At 36.3% G+C, this 16859-nt stretch overlaps 1 protein-coding gene across 1 annotated transcript in view; it reads right to left on the bottom strand.

Annotated features, from left to right (window-relative positions):
• The window catches only part of LOC105211052 (uncharacterized), a 319612-nt gene that overhangs the window by 142902 nt on the left and 159851 nt on the right, over window positions 1–16859 (bottom strand). The window contains exons 6-9 of the mRNA XM_011182319.3: window positions 15639–16230; window positions 14203–15327; window positions 11228–12214; window positions 8348–8626 (exon numbers count right to left, since the gene is read on the bottom strand). Of these exons, the coding sequence (XP_011180621.3) occupies window positions 8348–8626; window positions 11228–12214; window positions 14203–15327; window positions 15639–16230 (2983 nt within the window). The remainder of the gene's footprint in view (window positions 1–8347; window positions 8627–11227; window positions 12215–14202; window positions 15328–15638; window positions 16231–16859) is intronic.

The raw sequence follows: 16859 nt of genomic DNA, 5'->3' as shown, positions 1-16859 counted from the left end.
CGAGATATGGACATCTAAAGAACAATCTTTGTGTGTGAGCTTATTTCAATGACCTTGCGACCCTTAAAAATGTATATTTCCCGGCGGATTAGGTAAAAGAAAATCTGAAATTTATATTATTATTGAACTGAACTCGAATTTATACAGTCTTTGGAGTGTTGCGGGGTCTGCTTTATGAAGAGACAGATATTTTGAAACACAACTACGCTTTCAGATTTGATCAGCCTTTCAATGTACATATATTCCTAAAATATTATAGAAGAGCCATAGAAAAAATCATTCTGAGAATAAGTACCGCCATCAAATTGACATAATACCGAATTACGTTAAAAACATACAAACATTAGGGATGCTTAACAAATGAGAATAAATTGTGCAATAAAACCAAATTGATACACGGAAACATATGCAATGCGATACACATATATATACATATAGACATACACAGAAGATTATATATGTACATCTATATATCATAGCTAGGGAACCTGGATATTTTGTGTCCTTACAAAACACATACAAAAGCATTGAAAGCTCAACTCAGCAGGTGAAATACATGGATTTGTGTTCGTTTGTATGGCAACATGGTTTAAATGAGCGCACCGCAACGGTTTCCAAATAAATCGATGTGAATAGAAATTTGGAATTTCATGGAAATGTAGTAACAAAGCAAAGCTGCACAGAATTCAAACAAATGCTAGTGGTGTGGAGGGGGCTTGCAGTCTAAAGCATCGTGTATATATATGTATATGTATGTATGTAAGTACACTCATGTGGAAATTGTTGAATGGACCATTGCGCAACAATGTAACCTATTTGGCAACCTTGGCAAATCGCGTTACTGGTCTTACATACACATATGTATATATACCCATACAAATGTCTTTTGATGTCTTAAAGCAATTGTTGGGGAAGCAAACTGCTTGATTTTGCCTTCGATTGATTTCTTAAGCACAAACTTAAGAACGTAAGCGTGTGCTTCTCTCAAGACATTTATGTAAATCAATTCTGCGTGCCGGTGATTTAAGCGCAGTTATTAATAAAAATGATGAGCGTTTGACATATATTTGAAAAAGCAATATCGAGTAATAGGAAACACACAGGAATGATAAAAGTATATATATACAGACATTTATATGTAGAAATATGTATATGTGTGACTCTAAGGAGTAGAAATGCGCGCTTTTTTCGGCATTTTTAGGAAAAACCGCCTTTGTGTGCCACAATTTTTAGCGAATTTCCGATTGCCTTTGAGCGAATTATGTATTTCCGTTGAATTTTTTAAATGAGTAATATGAGTTCAAAAGAAATTATATAAAAATATTTAATAATATAAAAATAACTTTCAAAATGAATTTCATAAAAGGGAAGGAAAAAAGAAAAATTCCTCATATTGGATAACAGACCGGAAAATTCGTTAATATGAAAGCCGCCCAATCTTTTTAATTTTCATCTGTGAATTACTATTACTGCTAATTATACTCTCGCAGCAAAATTTGCTAAGAGAGTTTAACAGTTTTATTCACCTAACGGTTGGTTGTAAGTCCTAAAACTAAAAGACTGAGATATAGGGTTATATGTATCGAAGTGATCAGGGTGACGAGTAGAGTTCGAATCCGGATGACCGTCTGTACGTCCGTGCAGACTGTAACTTGAGTGAAAATTGAGATATATTAATGAAACTTGGTACACGTATTCCTTGACACCACAGGAAGGTTGATTTCGAAGATGGGCGAAATCAAACCACTGCCACGCCTACAAAATGGCGATCACCGAAAACCTAAAAAGGGCTATAACTAAGCTATGAAAGTGAAATTTGGTATAAAGGATCGTACTAGGAAGGAACATATTTGGATATAATTTTTTTTGGGAGAGTGGGCGTGAGGTGTGACAACTTTTTTTTCATTTTTTTTTATTTTTTTTTCTGAACCATCAACATCTCAAGAATATTGTGCTACAAGTTTTAGGTCATTCGGAGAAAAACTAACAAAGTTACAGCAGGTTGAATAACGATACCTCCAGCTACCAGCGCTTAGTGTACAAAACTTTGAATCGATTTTCCCAAATATGTCATTTTTAAAGTCGGTGACCAGCCTACACAAAAAACTACTGCATCGATCGTTTTGAAATTTTGAACAAATATTCTACATATATATAGCTCTCGAATGCCGTTGAGTTTTTCCAAAAATTTTAATTACTAACAATTTTACAATAACAAATAGGTCGATTTTTTCGTCTAAAATCGTCACTTTGGCTTGAAAATGGTACCAAAAATTAAAAAATTGAATATTAAAAAAAAATGAAAACTCGACGTCAATTGAAAGACAAACTAATAAACTAAAGAAAGCATTTTGATTTTTTGGTTTCGGATGATCCAGCGATGCTGTAGGCTGGTCACCGCACAAACACTTTTTTTCGAGGTGCCTGCAGAGATCGACGATAAATCCGTTATTCCTCGCTATTTTTCGATACAACTTATTTTTAAGTATCCTTCAAATGTTGTACTTTCATATAATAATAAGTAAAATAAACCTACAGCAATAATTTTTTCTAAAAAAATTCATGAAAAAAGGTCTTTTTTCGACGAAACAAACGGTTCACAACCACGCCTACTTTCATAGAAATTTGAAGTCTATACTGTCGAAATACTGCATTTATAGTGTGATATCGCCATTCTAAAAACCGCCGAAATCGGACCATAAGTATTCAAAGCCCCATCTCTAGAAACTTTTCCCAATATTCAATAAAAGCAAGAATATTTTTCCCCGACTACTATCAATGTTTAACATTGAATATTGGAAAAGTTTAAACTCAATTTGGATTTCGAAATATTTAAATTTTTATTGAATTATCTGTTATCTGTTAATGCAATTTCTAATAGAGTTGAGAAAATCTACTATATGATGCCATCATGAAAACATTGAGATCTAACAAAGGTGAAGGAAGATGTTCGGTTCAATTGGGTTTGAGTTGTTTCAAACATTTTTCCTATTTTCTTTTGCTTTAAGTTTTTGTTAATTCCCACAAAGGCTAGCTCAATATGTAATTGAAATATCCGCACCACTATCTCACATACTTTACCTAACACCAACGTCTCTCATTTATTATATTTTCAACCGATTTCAACACCTTTCACTAAAAAACATGTTACTCCGCACAACAAATCAGATGAACACTTTGATAAGGGTTGCCGCTGGTGTGCGTGTGGCAGACTACTTTCAAACTGTCTAAAATTAACATTTAGTAATTCTAATGGCAGTCAAACTAAATCTAGTAAGGCGAAAGCTACAACAAAAAGCACACTTCAACGCCTATAAATATGCAATGATTTCAAGTAAATTCAAGTGGCAGCAACAATCAACAGCAGTTGTCATTTTGACAGCCGCACAACCGCTCACACACACCCACTCGCCGTGTATACACTAATGTTAACCGTAAATTTTGTTTATATTCGCTTTTTTTTTTAATATATTTGAGAGTAATCTCTGCTCTTCTAGTACCTTCACATTTCAATCACTTAGTATGCCTGCTTGCTCATACCACACCTGACATACCTTCGCAGACAATCAATCTCCTGCTTATTCCCGTTTTTTTTGTTCCAAATCGTTCAGCTGTCAGCTTTTTGACAGCTAAAGCTTTTACCGTTCTGCTCACACGTTTTGGTGAGTGAAATTTAATTGACAGTCTCTCAGTTGATTTGATTTGGGGTTGGGATATTTACATTGTTTTAACTATTTTTTTTAATAAAAATTTTATTATTTAAATTTTCCTTTTAATTCTTTTTTATTTTTTTTTTAATTTCGCTGTTTTATCTGGACTCGACAGCTATTTTTATATTTCGATATAAAATATCTCGCTGTGCTCAGTTGCCATATCTTTTAAATATATAAATTGCTTGTTTAACCTCCTATAGTTTAAAGAATGGTTGCCACGTTTCAGGAAAGTTTTAGACTGTATGAATATGTAAATATTAAGAGGTTCTTTAAAGAATGTGTTTTTGGGGGCTTCACTCAACTTATGGTCAACATAAATGGTCTACGGTGCGTACTATTTGCAACACCATCGCCCATTTTGAGAACCAGCAGTCATTATTGGGTAATATTCGAACGAATAGACCACGTCCAGCCTGCAGTGAAGAAAATATAGCAGCGGTAGCTGAGAATGTACACGAAGACCGTGGAGAGTCGATTCGGCGCCGTTCGCAGAAACAACTGGGACTGACGTATGGAACGACTTGGTGCATTTTACGTCGAAATCTTAAAATGAAAGCTTACAAAATACGGCTTGTGCAAGAACGGAAGCCGCACGGCCTTTCCAAGCGACATCGTTTCGCTCTATGAGCACTTAAAAAAATCCAAGAAGTTCCGTCGAAGAGTCCCATCTGTGTGGGTATGTAAACAAGCAAAATTGCCGGATTTGGGACGAAAGTAGAAGCTGAAGAGATTCAAGAGTTACCATTCCATCCATAAAAAACACAGTGATTTGGTGTGGTTTGTGGGTCGGTGGAATCGTCGGACCATATTTCTTCAAAAATGATGCCTGAGAGAACGAAACTGTCAATGGAGACCGTTATCGCGCAATGATAACTGACTATTTGATGACTGAAATTGAAGCTCGTGATATCGGCGACATTTGGTTTCAACAAGATGGCACCACTTCACACACATCACATCAGTCAATGGATTTATTGACAGAACATTTCGGTGAGTAGATAATTTCACATTTTGGGCGGTCGATTGTCCATCAAGATCTTGTGATAACACACTGTTAGACTTTTTCCTGTGGGGATATGTAAAACCTAAAGTCTATGCAGATATTCCCGCTTCTATTCAGACCTTGGAACAAAACATCACGCGTGACTTTCGCCAGTTCCCAGTCGAAATGCTCAAACGATTCATCAAAACTTGGAATCAACGGATGAACCATCTGAGATCTTGCCGCGGCTAACATTTGAAAGAGATAATCTTTAAAAAATAAATGCCAAAGAATGTTCTTTCGAATGTTAATAAACATTCCCCATTAAATTTGAATTTTCTGTGTTTTTTTTCTTTAAAAAAGTAGGGAACTTTGAAAGTAGTTAATATAAAAGTGGTTAATATAATTATATTAAAAATAATTTTTAAAGTTATGGCAGGGTTGCCAAGTGGAAATTCAACTAATTCAAAAACTAAAAAATTAATAAAAAATAGTTTTGGTGCACGAGAAATACAAAGTCAGTGATTCAGGTTAAGGCTCCTATAAGTAGTCTGCTTTACAGGCTTCAAAAAATCGATTTTTTTGTTTTGTTTTAAATCTCTTCCAAAACTATCCAAGAATATGTCTTTAAAATTCCAGAGTCCAATTCGACATATTTTCGAAGCTAAAGCAGTTTTAGTCGCCGAGCGTCGAGCAGGTGCGAATGCTCGGGCAGACCTTTAAAGCGCGTTTTCTCGAGTTTTCATTTTCACAAGTGTTAGAAAACGGTGCCGGCGATAGCAAAAAGAATATGTTCGATCGAAAAAAACTAAAGTGATCTAGCTTCAGTATTAAATTATCTTCTATTTGAACTAAAAAAGTTGGATAAAAGTATTATTTAAACTACTTGTTTTGCAACTTAAAGTCAGTTTTTTTTTTCTTAAAAATGTGAATTTTTTTTTTAAACTTCGAAAAAATTTGGAATTTTATGACTTCTTCGGTATTTTTTTAGTTCATAAAGAAAAGAAACTTATTAAAATTAAAAAAAAAAATTGGTTCGACTGTTTCAGATGCATCGCACGACCTCCATCACCGGCACCGATTTACAAGTGCAGACTCCAGGCGCTCCAGAAAAATACTTACAACTTTGAAAAAATTTCAATATTTTTTAATAATAAATATTGTTTTTAAGCCTTAAATATAGTACACTATCGTCTTAAAATTCCGTTTACCGCAATCATTTCCTTCCTTTCAAAAAAAAAAATGTCTTAAAAAGCGATTTTTCCTTAATTCCGAAAAAATATTATTTTATGCAGAGTTGCCATATGAATATTTTTAAGTTAAACAATCAAAATATGCAACATAAGTATTATATTAAATATTGAAAAATGAACCGATAATTCTAACACCGAAAAATATTTATAATTTTCGGTAGAGTTGCCATGTGTTAGTTTTCAAATTTAAAAAAGATATTTATATTTGAAATTTTCATGGAATCGTCTGAATTAAAATAAACTGCTTCAGTTCCAAAATTGTAGTTTAAGCCATTTTCATGAAATTTTTAAAGTTATTTTAGTTATTTAATTTTTCTAAGTGATAACTTTGGAAAATTTTTAATATTTCTACGAGCTTTCATGCAACACTGCATTAAACCATTAAATTTTTGGTCGCTCTCTTATAAGTATCCGATTATTTTCACTCCACACTTTTAACGTAGAAATATTTGAAAAGTCACATAGACACACTCTCACACGAATGACATGAAACTTTCAATCGAATTAAGTTACCAACAGCAGAAAAGACTCTGAAACTGTATAAAACAAAAAGAGAGAGAAAGAAAACATAATCGAAAAAATAAGAACAAATTCATACACAACTCGCTCGGCTGTTGTTTGTAGCAAAGAAAACACAAAAAACGAGTACTAAGGTCAGCAGCAGCACTTGCCAGTAGTAAACGGTGGCAGGTGCCGTTGTGGCGTTTATTGTCTGTCTGTTGTCCTTTAGCGGGAAAATTAAAAGCGTTCAACACTTTTCTAAAGTTTGCATTGTTAAAAATTTGATTTTTTCTTGAATTTAATTCTACTTTTTCAAACTGTGTGGATATTTACTTTAAGCGCCCCGGCATTTTTCACTTTTCTCACACTCTGAACCGTAAACTTGTGCGACAGACAATAAGTCAGTGGAAGAAAAGTAAAATATTTTTTTTCATTTTCAGAATGAGCATGAGCGCTGCAAAGCTTATTAGTTGACTTATGCTGTGTAGTGTAGTCTGAAGATTAATAAAAATAACTTAGTTTTTGTATTGTTTCAACGAAGCACCGTTTTGCTGTACTTTTCATATTTATGTTCGGTAGTAAAACTTTTTGTTGAACAGTAGTGAATTATAATAAAAAGGGGAGCTTGAGTAATTGCTAACTTCAAGCATGACGACAGTCCACGCATAAATGACATAAAGTTATTACTGACTAAACTTCAGCATAACCAAGGGTTGATGAAAGCTTTCATAGACAATAAGTGGCTCAGTATGTGATTGAGTGATGAGCTTAAGATATAAAAGTTGCAAATGAAACTAAGTTAAATCTCAGATTATGGAGACCTTGATGATGCTCTTTTTTCACTTTTTTAATAATACTATACATCATGACCTTAAGTTTAAAGCTTTCACTCAAATTACTATACTTCGATGGCTATTTACCTAATTTTCTATCCTTATAAAGAAACTAACAGATCCTATCTTTCAAAAGTCTCCTTTTCTGGTTCATATAATCTAGACATTTACTTGAGATCACTTCTTTGCTCAAAAGCTTCCCTTCAAGCTTTTTCATAAAGCTTACTGTAAAGTTGTTTTAAAGCTTTCCTTAAAAATCTATCTTTAAAACTTTCGCTTAGAGCTTTATTTTAAGCTTTCTTTATAAGCTTTCTCACATAAACTTTCACCATAATCGTAAGATAAATCGAATATTAAAAAATTTTCTTTAAATATTTTCTTCAAAACTTTCCTAAAAAAGTTTTCTTACAAATTTCCTCTCCTTTCCTTAAAACTTTCGCTTAGAGCTTTATTTAAAGCTTTTTTTACAAGCCTTCTTACATAAACTTTCACCATAATCGTAAGTAATTCTAATATTAAAAGATTTTCTTTAAAGCTTTCCTTAAAAGTTTTCTTCCAATTTTCTTTGCTTTCTCTAAAACTTTCCTTTAGAGCTTTGTTTAAAGGTTTCTCTCATAAACTTCCAACATAATCGTAAGATAAATCGAATATTAAAAAAGTTGCTTTAAACATTTCTTAAAAGCTTTCCTCAAAATTTTTCTTACAAACTGTCGTTAAAAGCTTTTCTTAGAACATTTCTAAAAAGCTTTTCTTTAAAACTTGCATTTAAAGCTTATCTTTGAAATTTTCCTTACAAGCTTTCTTTTAAAATTTGACGCAAAAGCTTTCCGTTATGACTTTCCGTGAAATCTTTTCTAAAGCCCTCCACACAAGCTTTCCTCTAAAACTTTCCTTAAAAAGTAAAGCTTTGAAAGTTTTCACACTTAAACTATAACCATACGCCTAAGATAAATCGGATGTGGATGAATATATGCAATTTGATTAATTTATCGACGTAAATATGTATATATATATCTCTCGTAATGATTGTATGCAGAACTATTATTTAATATTCTCTGTACTCACCCATGACTCGATAACCATATATTCGGCAGTGAGCTGCTACGCCAATAGCGCTCACTCAAATGTGGCATGCCGCATGTTGCAGTTGTGCTGGCTGTTCGTCTTGTTACTTTTGTTGTCGACGATGGCAATGGTTTTGCATGTTTGGCAAATACTGATGTTGATGTTGCGGTTTTTGCTGTTGTTGTTGTTGCCATTACTTTAACTGCAGCTGCTGGTCTAGATTTGTTGTTAGTTTTACAACCATTTGCCATCATGTTGCCGCTGCTACCAACATACATGCTACACACGAGTTTGTTTGTTGCAAATACAAATAGAAAATTTGTAATTCGTTAGAATGGCTTGTAGTATATAGATATAGACAGATAGATAGATGTATATATATATATATATATATATATATATATGTGTGTGTACACCAACCATTGTTGGCGTGTGAAGTTGAAAAATGAAATGTTGGCGATTTTACAAATAGATTTTTGAATTTTATGCTACTGTGTTTGTATATATATAAATCTATGTGTGTATGTATAGACATATCCAACTGCCTTTGCATGTTTTATAACGGTTTTGTGGATCTTTCTAATGCGTCATTATTTGACTGAAACAATTTTGTTTAGGTCTTTGGACTCAACAGACAACACACATATAAACATATAAACATCTCTGTGTAAAAATATGTACATGTGTATGCAGGTGGTTATGTATCTAACTAGTGTGCATACAGAAGGGCGCTAAATATTTATATTTAACCCTCTGAAGAGTATGCGCATATGGGCAGTTTGTTTGTGGTTGGTAGAAAAATGTAAGCAAGTAATTGACAATTAGTGAAATTAATAGAGTTTGCTTGTTTTTGTTGTGGTTGTGGAGACTTTTCGGAATATGGCTGCTGGATATGTTCATCCATATGAGTGTATATTTTAAGTTAATATAGAAAAATAACGGTAAAATAAATATAAGTAACGATTTTTTAGTGTAAAAATAATTTTAATAAAAATTAAAAAAAAATATGGCAACTCTGTCAATACAATTTTTGTATGAAACTACGTTACACAATTTTCGTTTTATTTTCTAAGTATTAAAATCTAGTATTTATATATTCGGTCCGGTTATATCTATATACCTCAAGTTGGCAACCCTACTCAAAAATATATCTAAAAAAATCAAATTTTTTTTTGCTGAGAATTAATGTATACAGTTTTGAAGCGTCAAATTCGAGAAAACGTTTTCTTCAAATATTTCCACACGGTTGGCAATCCTTTTAGTTTTTAATTCTGATCTTTTCCCAGACGCGCACTACACCAATGAATTTCAACTCTAGTGTCTAGTAAAGGGTTTTTCAATAGGACGCTAATAAGTAGACTGATAGGGACGGCAAACAACGCCATATTCTTTCCCGCGCTTTTGACATTTCTCTTAAGTAAGGTTTTCCAACAATGAGTCGAAATTATTAGTCCAATTTTTGGTCGACCTGTCAGATCAGCAATTGAGCGTGTAGTGGAATCCACAGGTAGAGTATAAAATGTTCCAGGGCCAGTGAGACAAAGAAGTGCCCTTAGTGTCGAGAATATTGCATCAATTGAGGAAGACCCAAATCAATCTCTCTCACGTCGTTCTCAAGCGTTGGGCATCTCTGTGTCGTCGTTGTGGCGAATTTTGCGAAAAGATCTTGGCCGACATCCTTACAAACATCAAATTGATGCAAGAACTGAAGCCGCTTGAACACCAAAATGTCGTATGTTCGTGAATTCGGCTGAGCAAAAACTTGAAATTTATACGGATTTTCATCAAGTACTCCACGAGGCACACGTACTCCATGAGTCACCATTGCTTCCCGAAAAAGTAACGGTTTGGTGCGGTTTATGGGCCGGCAGCATCATTGGGCTGTACTTCAAGACGTTCAAGACCGGCATGTTACTGTGAGTGGGAATCGCTACCGCTCAATAATAACCGAATATTTTGGTCCGAATTGGATGATATGGACTTGGACTATATGTGGTTCTAACAGTACGGCGCCACAAGCCACAGAGCAAAAGTCACAATCGATTTATAGAAAACCAAGTTTGGTGAACGTGTTATCTCACGAAATGGCCCAGCAGCCTCGGTTGAGCGATTTGACGCCGTTAGACTATTTCCTGTGGAGCTACGTCAGCCTATGCCGACGATTGATGAGCTTCGTTGGAATATCGAACTTGAAATTGCACCAGTATCGACTCGACTGTGTGCTTGAAACCCGTCGAAAATTGGGTTCAGCGTCTGGACTTCTGCTAACGTGCCCGCGATGGACATGCAAAAGAAAACGAATTTGTAGCGCTCTTATTGAAAACCACTTTTATTAACTTAAAAAGAATTGAAGACCTTAAAATACCTATAATTTCACTTGAAATGTTGATCTTAGAATCACTGATTTCAGATAAAACAGTGAAGCTTTAGTTAGAGTAAAGGGTTAGGTTAGATTCAGTGGCAGACCCTCACGACAAATGTCAAGATGGATCCCACTTGGAGAGCCAAGCTGCTGCTTAAAGGCAAGCTCTCATAAAATTTAAACTCTGCATTTTTATTATGTTATATAAGACTGTAAAGAGATCTCTTGAAAAATTTTTTAAAAGACTACGAGAAAGATGAAAGAGCCGAAGAGGCTATCCCAAAAATTGAGTTTGAGAAGTGCGTCGACGATTGGAAGAAGCCTGGCTGTATTATATCGAATGGGGACTATTTCGAAGACGATAATATTAATATAGACGAATGAATAAATATTTTTTTTTAAAACGAAAATTTCCAGTATTTTTTGAACACTAATTTATGCTTGATATAACAAGACAAAAGCAAATGATCTGTCTATTAATATATGCATATAAGGTTATCTATAAATATAATACTTACTGATTGAATCTTGCATCCTCAGTCTCCTTTCCGTACTTAATAGTATAATCGTTGTATTCGTTATTTCGTATATCTCTAATCGTTCCATAGCCGTCGGCGCTGACGACAGCACGCCGAATGGGTTGTCGTGGATGGTCGGAGGCGCGTTTTCGCTCCCAATCCAATGATGCGCCTCTTTCACGTTCGCCTTCCCGATAATAACGTTTGGATGCTTCGCGTTCGCGCGTTATTGGCATTTCGCATTCGCCGAGAAATATCGATGAAGTGCCAGCTAACGGTAAACTAGATGATTTGACAGCAAACGAGGCCGCGGCTGCACGAGTTGTCAAAGTGTCATTTTTACTTGAGGCGGCGGCGTCTGTGTTGGCGGACTTTGCCGCTATTCTACACTTAGTGTTGTTGCTATTTGCGGTAAGTTTTGTTGTCTTCGCCTGCGATTCTTCTATACAATCCATAAGTGTAGCGCCGCTACATAAAAGTGTCCACTGCGTTTTACTACGCGTGACACCTGTCAATGCGCCGTTATTTTTGTGCTCCGCTCCCGCCACATTGAAATCGGAATTGACACTGACAGTGGAAATGTTGGAATTGCAACGATTGTAGTGTGGTGGATATGGCGTTTGCGCCGTTTCACGCCCACTTCTTTTCACTTGTGACACTTGAGTGGCTGTACCGTTAGATGCGTGGGCGGAATGATAGCGTCGCAATGGCACATCAATTTCTGCCGCGCGCCGACAATTCAACGCCAGTTGTTGTTGCTCCTGCAATGACATTTGACGTTTGGAGGCGGTGTGCTGCGCATGGGGCGTGGCATTCGGATTGCAAGCGCCACAATGTGGCCAAAATGAGCAGGTGGTTTGTGATTTCAACAGCGCTTCTTGACGTTTTAAAGGATTTTTATTGCATTTGATAGTTGTTTTTGTTGTAATTGGTGTTGTTGTTGCCTTAATTGTTGTGGGCTGTGTTTTCGTGGTGTTGGATTTTTGACTGTCGAAGTAGAGAAGTAGAAGCAGATTTAGGCACAATCGCAATTAACATTATACGCCTTATGGGTTGTGCGTGGTGACTATTAATGTTAATGGTGAGTTATATACCATTATCAATTAACTTGCATTATGAACAACTACAATGCTGATCAGTGCGCGCTGTGTGGTGAGTTTTGATTTTTTTACCATAGTGGCTTACACTTAGAAGGCGGGTTAGTGGTGAGTTTTGTGGTTCATATCTAAACGTTTTTTTTTATTATTATTGGTTAGTGAAATTTGGTGAATTTAAATCAGTTCATGTGCATATGAGAGACATTGAGTTTTCATGGTGAGTTTTGTACAACACATATGAGTTTTACTTACAATGCATTTGAATGGTGAATTTTGTTTAGCGAACGCAGGTTGTTAGTGGTGAGTTTATTAAGCGTTAGTGGTGGATTCATTTGCAATTTAATTGCTTTGATTGGTGTTTTTAAAGGAATATTTAAAATTATTTTACACAGTTCTAGGAAAATTAAAAATGTGCACAGTTTTGGAGGTTAGTGGTTGTTGACAGAGTTGCTTTAGTTTGATATTGGGATTTTTAGAGCCGTTGCATAACTAATTTATTGCATTTTTATAACAATCATTATTATTTTTCATTATTGCTACAATTTAAATGATTTGTAGTTGCCACATTATTTAATTTTTTTATCTTATAATTAAATTAATTTTTTTATGATTATAATTCATATTTTTGCTTTGTAATTTGGTGTGTTTGCTATATTTTAATACTATATTATATATTTAGTTGCTGTTTATATATTTTTTTAACATTAGTCACTTACTTGAGAGCTTCATTATTAATTTTTATTATTATTATTTTTTATATATTTTTTCATAACTGTAATCACTTATTTCTATCACTACTTTGTTGTTTTTTTTCAACTACAAATAGTGTCGAGTTCATAAATTTTATTTTTTATTAAAGCAGTCTTTATGCAGCATATGTAGCAGCGTTGCCACTTAATTACACATGATATTCACCACACTTATTATAGCTTAACACTGCTTTAACGTTAAAATTCCGTTAGTTATTTTGCAATGAATTAATTTTCAACATATTAGTACTGTTAGTTTGTATTTACCACAAGTTAAATTACTTTTGACATATTCACCACAGTGGTTGTTAGTTGTATTTTCACATTTTTCAGTTAGAAAATGGACTTATTAAGCAACTTACGCTTGCTTTTTTATTTTCAATATCTTTTTTTTTATATTTATTTACCTTTTTTTTTTTAAATACTTTTCACCACATGTTGTGTATTTTTCTTATTTTATTGACTCGTTATGGGAAAATTATGGCATTTAATGGTTCATTATGTATATTTTGTAATGCTTAATTTTTTGCAGCGTTGCATTTTGGTTAGTAGCATACATTTTCGTGCATATTAACGAGTTGAGGTGACAGTGTCGGTGGTGAGTACACTATTTAAGTGCGTTGGCTATAAAATTACGCATAAACGAGCAAGTTTATGAGACAACGAGTAGGGTGGTGTGTGCGAGAGAGAGAGAGAGAGGGGGAGTGGTAACGTGGTATTAATGATTATAATGTTGCACAGCTGTGGTGAGTAATTTCTCACTTTCTTTTACAGTACAAATTGCACTCTACATACACACACATACGGTGAGAACGGTGATTCAATGAGAGTTAGCCAGAACTATTTACTATTAACATACGATTAGTGTTTTAGTAAAATATTTGCTCTCAGTTAGTCATTAGTAGTATTATTTTACGATTAACTGTGTGGTTAGTTATTAACGACGTGCAGCTACACAATCAATCAGTCAGTCAGGCAGGCAGACAGGCAGACAAACAGGCAGGATAAGGCAGTCATAGTTAATGTTAGTGAGGGCGCCGCTGGTCCGCATGCATATGAACATCCCCATATCCCAAAATATCTAATCTAACATGCGTCAGTTAAACCGCTCCGTGCAACGCTTCAATACCTGTTGCGACTGCTGCCACTGCTGCGCGGTGCGCCCTCTCGCGATGATTCACGCGTATGCGGATGCCTATAGATATGCTCGCCGCGGTAATCAGCTGCGCTTGCGCTCTCCGGCGTCAGCTGGCTCTCACGTGCCGTTGCATTGGTGTGTTGACGCTCCAGCGAGTACTGTGACTCGCTGGGACTATGCGTATGGCCGAGTGAACGTTGTTGTTTCAGCGCGCTCGGTGTGGCACTCGCTGAGACTTTGCTAGTTGTCGGCTGTTCGTAGATATGATCGTTATTGAAGAAATTCAACTCACTATTACCACCGCTATTGATGGTTTCGCGATTACGCAATAACGCCGGCGGCAAATCATATTCACCACTATCGCCGCGTCGAAAATCCATAATCGGTGAACGATCCAGTGATCTACGCAGCATATCGTACGTGAGTTCGTGGTCGCACAGACGTGTACCGTAACTTTGTGGACTTGTCGATTGTCGTGGTAAATTCAAATTGTTACATGATGAACCCGATGATTGTGGTGAACGTGAATTGCGCTCACCGCTACCCGTGCCGACTGGTGAGGAGCGTCGCAGCCGACTGCTTCTATTATTATTATTGCTGCCAGTGTTGCCACCCATGCCCGGATCGGCGATTGCTTGCAGATAACGCATGCCACTACCGTTAGTTGTTGCCAAATTATTGCTGATAGCATTTAACGGTTCACGGTAATCTTCATCGAATGAGCGACTCTTGTCGAAGTCCAAGCGGAGCGCCGCATTTTGAGTGCTGCCGCTATTGGCGCCGCCACTCACGGCATGACTGTGTCCCTTTAGCGCCACTTGTGTGCTGTAATTACAGTAATCGAAATCGAAGGATCGACTTTTATCAATATCATTATTGCGTGTTCGTCCACTGTTCGTATTGTTGCTGCTCAGCAGTAGTGACTGCGATTTACTGCTGGTGCGTATGGGTGGACGCGCGGGCATGGCGTTACCGTTGCTCATGCGCACCCCGGCTTGTTGGTAAATGGGCTGCGCGTTGGGTGTGTGGTAAGTAACGGCGGGCCCTTGTGATTGTCCCATTGAGACGATGACTTTGTGTGTGCGGTTCGGTGAACGTTCGCTGAGCTGTAGAGACCTGATGGATAGAGACAAAGATTAAGGAGAAATTACACAAATTTAAGTCAGAATAGTAGCTTCAGGAGACTAAAAGTATAGAAGACAATATAAGGACTGGAAGACCATGGAAGGTATTTTGGATACTGGTTAAATGAAATACAGTTTTTGTAGAGTTCTATAAGTAACAGTTTAATCATAAAGAATAGCCGTCTCAAAAGAAAGTCCATCTTGGCACAGGTCTCTTGATGATTTAAAGAAATCGTTTCGCGAGACAGTTACGGTCCACTAAACATAAATAATAACATATGCGATTCTAATAACCAAACTCACCTCGAACGTCGTATACGATGCTCATCCACCTGCTTGGCATTCCGTCCAAGCGAGCGTCTATGCTGTGAACGTCCACCACTACCGGTCATAGCCACCAAACCGACGCCGCCGGTATTAACCACCGTACCGCCAACCAAAGCTGTATTCGGCATACCCGAAGAACTGCCAACCGCAGCAACTACATTGACAACTCCGCCATCAAGTTGTTCAGTACTTACAGCACCACCGACCCCACCACTATAACTTGAACTCGACGAGCTACGTGAGATATTCGTTGTGGGTTGACCTTCGGTCAGTCGCTGCTTACGTTCGAGCGTATTACTGCGTGAACTCGAATTCTGACGCGAACCCATTAACGATGCTTGTGAACCACCTTTGCGGCGCCGGTCCTCTGGCGTGAGTGAGCGCGATTCGGGTGTTAGCGATCGTTGCTTTCGTATGCTACTCGATGAGCTATGCGATTCGTTGCGTTCTGGCGTCAGCGAACGCTGTCGTTGCGTCTTCAATGGTGATATGCTGTGATGATAATTGGCGGTGAGGAATTCATTGGAGCCTTCATCGTCATCGCAATCCAATTCGTCGTTGGAGAGATCTGTGAAAGAATGGAAAATATTGTAGGATATGAATATTATCTCGAATAGTGGAATTAATATCATTGGAAAATTTAGAAGTCTATGGATCTTAAGACTTGGTCAGGCATTTGGAGACATACGACTTTCAATTCTACAAACTTTTTGAAGCTAATGTAAACAGTTTAAATGTGTCAAAGTGCTTTCAAATTGATGAAACCAGCTTCCGTCTTTCATTACGTAGGTTCCATAAGGCTTCCGAAAGGTAAGGGAAGTTTAGGTTGATGGTTTAAGAGGTTGAAATGTTCTCAGACCCATTCATCAGCCGGTCAACAGTTTTAAAGAACCCTTACTTCCATATATGAGTTAAGCAGGACTTCCAGTAAAGGCAGACTAAAGACACCTCCTCCATATCATCAGTCATACGTTCTTCAAGCTCAATCTTTATTGCTTAACCACTACCTTTATCATCACTTTTCCAATTCTCTCATTTTATTTAAAGCATTCTTAAATTCATTCAAATCTAAAAATTTCCAAGCGTTTTATCTTTAATCTCAAGCTTTCTTAAACGTATGTTGACTCATATCCGATTTAATAATTTAAGAGCCAAGTGCAACGAAGTAAAGCAAGAAAATTAGTCACTTTTCACACC

This window comes from Zeugodacus cucurbitae, chromosome 4 (assembly GCF_028554725.1).
Source record: "Zeugodacus cucurbitae isolate PBARC_wt_2022May chromosome 4, idZeuCucr1.2, whole genome shotgun sequence".
In the NCBI taxonomy this organism is placed as follows: domain Eukaryota; kingdom Metazoa; phylum Arthropoda; class Insecta; order Diptera; family Tephritidae; genus Zeugodacus; species Zeugodacus cucurbitae.
The sequence above is the reverse complement of the archived record's forward strand: the minus strand, read 5'-3'. Positions and strand labels throughout refer to the sequence as shown.